This window comes from Madurella fahalii (genome assembly GCF_045866475.1).
Source record: "Madurella fahalii IFM 68171 DNA, scaffold_1, whole genome shotgun sequence".
NCBI lineage: Eukaryota > Fungi > Ascomycota > Sordariomycetes > Sordariales > Madurella > Madurella fahalii.
In genome coordinates, this window is record NW_027263971.1 from 1,426,876 (window position 1) to 1,433,378 (window position 6,503).

The 6,503-nt window shown below is 54.9% G+C and overlaps 1 protein-coding gene across 1 annotated transcript; it reads left to right on the top strand.

Moving 5' to 3' along the window:
* Positions 1-4,152: 4,152 nt before the first annotated feature.
* On the top strand, positions 4,153-6,139 carry MFIFM68171_00439 (Clr5 domain-containing protein; the record flags this gene model as incomplete). The annotated part of the gene is made up of 3 exons (XM_071055861.1): positions 4,153-4,425; positions 4,486-5,475; positions 5,543-6,139. 3 exons carry the CDS (start codon positions 4,153-4,155, stop codon positions 6,137-6,139), a joined length of 1,860 nt encoding a protein of 619 aa, XP_070911962.1.
* Positions 6,140-6,503: the final 364 nt, after the last annotated feature.

Consider the following 6,503-nt stretch of genomic DNA (forward strand, 5'->3'; position numbering starts at 1 on the left):
TATCGATCTGGCCCAGCCCGACTTGGGAAACGGTCGGGTTGGGTTTCCACACAGGCCGCTGCTAAGCTAAAACCACGGAGCAATTAGGTGGAAACCGTTGCTATCGCGCATATCGCGTGCTAATGAAAACGCCAAAGACGGGCCGGTGCGGGGTCGGGGGTGGCAGGGCAAGGACAGGGGTGCCGAAAGATCTCGGGGATGAGAGGAGGCGCGGGATAAAGTTTTAATCCCTGTGTCATGGCGTGATAGCATAGCAGGTTACCCGCTGCGAAATTGACGGTTTTCTGCTCCGCGAGCAGGTTGTGTCAGCAGAAGGGTAGCGTTCCAGACTGCTGGGTCCGTTACGGGCGGCTATGTGCGCTGCTTTCAGGCAAGTTAATATGCGACTCTGCATGTGCCCGACACACGGCGACATCGGACATGGGGTAAGTCGCCGAACCAGGACTTTGAAGAGGGCGAGGGCACAAATCCGGTTCCAGAAGTGAGTACCACCGTAGCAGTGACAATAGACCCCAACGCGGCAGGACACCAGTGGCGCGCAGAGGTGTTTATGGCCTTGTGGGAGTCCTCGGTGCTGTTACATCTCAACCACGCCATGTGCTCCATGTCAGACAATGATCGTCAGAAGCGGCGTGGTTCTCATCCTTGCCAAGGCCAATCGTGGGGGCAACGTAGTCAGCGCTAAGACTAAGAAGACAGTTAGAGGGGTTGTCAAAGCCTGTATGTGCCATCCATCGAGAAGTCGCTGTCTCGGTCTTCAGACCATGCTTAGACGACTGGATCGCGGCCCGGAGTTGCGGAGTTTGGGTGGATTTTTGTCGGCGGCCAGACCTGGTCAATGGCGGGGTGCCAGGGGCTGGTGGCTTCGGGATCCATTGCTGCCCCTAAGACCCTTGTCCACGTCCTAATGGGAATAGTGTGCACTATCATCTCCGAGCTCCCCGTCAGGCAAGAATGAGGTGGCATCTGTGCCGTGGTCGTCGTAGAAGTGGTCAAACGCACCTGCCTTTGGGGACAACAACGCAGAACGGGGGCTCCGGACGACCTGGACCGGCCTGAAATTTGGAATTGTGGCCGTTACCATCTCGGATGCGTTGCCGGCGGGCTTTTTCGAGTTGTTGGTTGTTTGCCGAAGGCTGTTGGTCGTGGAACTGCATGATGCTCGTCTTCATAGCCAATCGTCGTGCGCAATAAGCGCGGTCTGAGGTTGATGGGCTGAAAGTCGTCCACGTTGATGAAGGAGGAGCCAACATTTGAACGATCTGCAGCGGGTTCCTTTCTTTTTTATTAATTTTTGTTTTTTTCTTAACCTTTTTTTTTTTCCTCTTTTTTTCCCCCACCCTCTTCACTGTGCTTCGCCCGCTGACCGCTCGTTCCCTCCCAAAATTGTTCTAGGGCGACCCGACAGAACGGTAGCCTATCATATTCAATCAAGCCCCACTCAAACCCCGCCTCTTTCAACCAATCAGTATGCGCACTGCTGTGGGCCAGAACCCTCAGAGCATGGCCAGAGTCGCTCTTCTCACTGCCCCCAAAATCTGGCCTGTGCCACGCTCGGCAGGGACGTTTCGAAACGCACCAGATCTGTTTTTAGAGTCTTGTCATTGTCACAGAAATCTGACTAGATCCAGGACCGCAAGATGAGATAATTGAGGAGAATTGGTGGAAGAGCTCCAAGGGGATTTACGATTTGCGGGGAGGTTCTCCGCCTTGCACGAGATTTCCCCCGGACCTGTATAGGGTATGCATCAGTGGTGTCAAATACTCGCTGCGGGTTACGAAGGGTGCGGGGACAGTAACAGAATTCCCTTCTGCCTCGGTGATGATTACGACTCTGAAGACGAGTGTCGTTACACTCGCAGCTAGGCACCCAAAGGGCGATTCGGGCAAAGAGGCCCAGTGGCTCGTGCGTGACTTCCCACTCGAGGATCTCGCGATGCGATGATTGGCTAGTTTACCAGCCCGAATACGGTCGGGTGTCGCATTGAAAGGTACGGTCATGTAACATATCCTCGGAGAAAGCACTGGCAGCGTCACCCTGACAGCATGCCGCCTGTTGGTGTTGATGTGCACTATAGCGCTCGCATGTAGCTTCGTCTTACCGGCTTCGAATCTGCGATGCGACTTCATTTCAATTCCCGAATTTTTTGGGCCAATCTGTGTAACTGAAGGAACTGGTTCTGTTTCCTGGTTACACAGCCCCTACACGCTAATCCTGCTTCAGAACAGCCAATCACAGGTTCCATAAGCAGAATCTGTTTCACCCCACGAAGCTCGTCAAGACGCTCAACTACTGTACGACTGCGCATGCCCTTCATCAGCCCATCCGCCTGGCCGTATTTTCTGGCCGCCACGGTGGATCAATATCCGAAGCAAAGGGACTGATGACAATAGCGCCGCCGGGAGATGACTTCCCATGCTCTACGTTTGCCGGTTTCGTGCAAATTTAGCAGCACTGGCATTGGGGCGGCGTCGCAACTGGGAGCGAGCATGTCACAGATTATACGTAAACGAACCCCAAAACGGTCGGGATCCGTGCACGGTCAAGATATGCCGGGCGGGAATGTCTTCAGGCGTCTAGTTATCGCGCTTGAGTTGGGCCAACGTTGACCAACAAAGAAACCGAGGGCGGCTAACCCGTACGTTAGAGAGCTCCCGCACAGTGGCGCGGCGAGGCTCCGAGGGTTGAAATCCTCACCACGAATCTGTACGGTACCATACAATTCACAGCCTGTACCGTACTAGCCGGTTCGGGAACGCCTGCAGGTCCACGCGCCTTGGCGACCAGGTGCAAATCACTCCTCCCACACGCCGCCCTCAAAATTTCAACTGTGCATCCCGTCCCCCCTGTACAGCACACTTGGTAAGCGGTTTGGGGACTCCCACATGCACCCGTCGCCCTCAAGTCTTGTGCACTGCCGAACGCTACCCAATTGAGTATATACGACGTCCTTGGCGCGCATTATTCATCTACTCAGGGATGAAATGTCGTCGGCTTTCTCAGCGGGCGGCCAGCATCAGGTATGTCTGGTCTGGTTACTCGACGAGACATATGCCGATGCGACGTGCAAGTTACCGAGTGCCGAGGCCGTTGTCGTTGGTACTACCTATACGCGAAAAACCCTCCCAGCGGCCTTCCAAGTGGAATGCTTCGCCTTAGCATCTGTGGCGCCCCATTCAAGGGCCTGGGGAAGAATGCCTGGCCGCTGGCGATGCGGACGACCTGGCTGGTCATGTCGTCGTATAATCCACGTCTCGGGTGGAAAACCAGGGCGCGACAGCGGCCTGCTGGTCGCATATGATACAGTACACTAAGCCTCGTCAACGAGAGGCCGTCCAGAGAGAATCCCCGCCGCCAGGGCCCAGCAGGCAGAGTGGCAGGCCAGGTCCCAACTAAGTTAGTGTTCTGGCTTTTTGTCAGCACCGTCGTGGTCGTTGACGTCCTGTCTTGCACAGTCCACGGACGGCCGGGCGCCTAACACACCCGGTAATGGGGTGTGTTGATCAAGGTACCAGGGTACTGACCAGGGAGTGCATCTATGTACCTCTGAAATACCCAGTACACCCGGCGGGGCAACGCCACCCTTTCCCGTTGCATCCAGGATTGAGCAGAAGTTGATATCAATCCCTGCTGCAATGCGGGTTCGAATTCACATGGGTTCCAGTTCCTGGGACGAAGGCTTGGAGACGCACCTTGTGGCATACCCTTTGCTCTGCTCGGGGCCCCACTCTTCCACCGTCGAAGCTCATTCCCACTGATATAGATAGATCCCCGACATCGCCTGTCAGTGTCAGCCTCCTTCCATTCTGTCTCATGCTTTCTCCATTTCTTCCTTCAACGCCGCCCTAAACGCCGCAATCCTATCCCACACAACGCAGGCCACAGTCGGACTTTTGGCCCACTCCACTTCTATAAGGTCAGACATTCCTCTTCCTCAACCAGCCCTTTGATGCCGCGTCAAAAAGAAGAAGCGAGCGAGCGAGAGACGATCGCTTTGCGAGAGGAAAATAAAATAAGACAAATCTCTCGCGTTCTTTGACTCGAACCTGAGATTATTATCCTTATTGTTGTTATTTTCTTTTTGTTTCTTTTTTTTCCCTCCCATTGGTTTTCCCCAGTATCGAGGTTGGCGAGAGAACGCGCCACTAAACATGGAGGCAGACCGACAGGACGAAATCGAGTCTCCCCTGGTTGAGGACTTCCTCGACTGCGATCAGTTGGGCTCCGACTCGGACAACGACAGCGCCGGCAGTGCTTCTCCCAGGAAGACTCTCAAGCGCCTCCACATTCACGTCGATATGACCAGCGCCCAGTATCTCACGCGTGGCGCGCACCATTCTGATCGACTCGACAACTTGCCTGTCTGCTCTAGCGGGCCTTCCACAGTTTCCTACTCCTCATCAGAACTCGACCCTTACAGCGCAGTATGTCGCCCACAGCCTTCGCGTGTCAAGATCTTCCGTGACTTACCACTGCTGCTACAGGCCTCTGGAGTTTCCTCGTTCAACTACCCGGCCGCGGCAGATCCGACGCTTTTAACTCCGGTATCCAGCGCAGGCAGCCCGCCTCTGCAGAACAAGCCACCAACCAAGCCGATGCGCACTTACAACTCTTCGCAATCTTCGTGCCCCGTTTCGCAGGGTCCCACCGTTCCCAGGTACTACAGCAGTTACGACGTGAACACCACTAGCCAGGGCTCTTCTCCAATGACTGTCCACCCTGCCGCAACGGAAGCAGGCCATTTCGATATGGCACCTTACATGGCACACACCCCCCCGGGAAGTGGTAACCAGCCTTCATCGCCCAAGAACGAAATGCCGCCAATCGATCCCTACCTCGGTCATTTCACCGTCTCGGGGGCAAACGAGGGCGATGTGACTCACCACTCGTTTCAGGAGTACCCTCACGCATTCGGCGTCGATGTCGCACCTCCCGGAACGTTTCTCGGGCAACAACAAGTCCCCGTCGGTACTCCGCATATGCATCACCGCATGCCTTCAAATGGACAAACCGCTGTCCTATCCCAACCCCATCCGTCTCAGTTCAGGCCGCAAACGACGCCGCGAATTGGCGGCATCGAGGATCTGCGCGATCCCGCGGTTCTCCTCGGCGCCTACCCATCCCACGCAGTTCTCAGCCCTGGCAGAAGACCCCAGCCCCGCAAGAAGCCGTCACCGGCGAGAAAAGCGTCGCGCACACCCAAGACGACACCCCAAATTGGGACTGACGGACAGGTCAATGGCCAATTCAGCGAGGACGACAAGGAGGAGCTCATGCTGGCCGAAAATGCGCCCGAGGACGACAAATACCTTTTCCAGCTCCGCAAAGAGTTCCTTTCAGAAAAGGGCAAGGGGATGTGGGAAGAGATGAAGGCAAAGTATTCAGAAAAACACCAGGGCAACTGGGAAAAGGCGGCTTTGCAGATGAAGGTCTCGCGTGCAGTGGCCAAATTCGGTGTATGGCCAGAACGAGAGGTAAGCCATGCTACTTCTTCCGCCTCTGCTCTGGTGACAAAGGGTACTGATCATGCCGTGTAAACAGATTGAGCGACTGAAAGAGGCATATCAGTACTACGAGGAGAAACGGTACCAGCTTATCATCGCCCGCATGAAGGAAAATGGTGGCTGCCGAGTCTGGGACTGGAAGCCGCAACACATCGAGGCCATGCTTATTAAGATGGGCATGGAAGAACCGACCATTGACGAAAAGACGGGCACTAGGCGGCGCAAGAACAAGGTGGCGCGGAGGCGGGCAAGCCCGCAGAACAGCGGCCATCACCACTCAGCCGTCATGGGCGACTGGTCCAACGGGCTCGGGCTGCACCCGGCCTTCCAGGGTCATGCACACCATTTGGCAGCAGGTCGTCAAGGGCCCTACGACATGATTCCTGACGACGCTAGCATCGCACCCACCTTCACATCGGAGCAAGAGAACGAGTACCTCGACCAGATCTTCAACAAGCCCATCAAGACGGAGGACAGCCTTAGCCCTGAGACCATTGACCTCACCTATGACGACGAGACAGCCTCCCAGCCTTCGATGAGGCGCGAGGTCAGCCACCAGCGGAGCGAGCGGGTGGCGCGGCAGGCCTGCGAGCAATTGATACAACAACAACCGCAATCGTACGTCACGCAGTAACATGGCGCGGCAGAAACATATCTTGTAGTACTGGCAACCTGGGAGGCTGTAATCTTGCATTTGCGGCTGCATTATTGTTGAAATTTTCATCTGGCTTTAAATTCATTTCCATGAACAAGCGAAAAGATACAACTTTCCTCGCTCACGCAGTCTCGGTGTTTTTTTTTTTTTTTTTTTTTTTTTTTTTTTTCCTTTTCTTTTCTTTTTTTGTCTTTTACCTTTCCTACTTTGGATTCATCTCCTACACTTTGGCTACACGGTCATCAGTGGAGTGTCTTATTATGGCGAAGACGGTGGGGGCACGGTGTTTCGGACTAGGAATCGCCGTGTTATCAGGATCGATTACGCAGCTTACAGTAGGCGA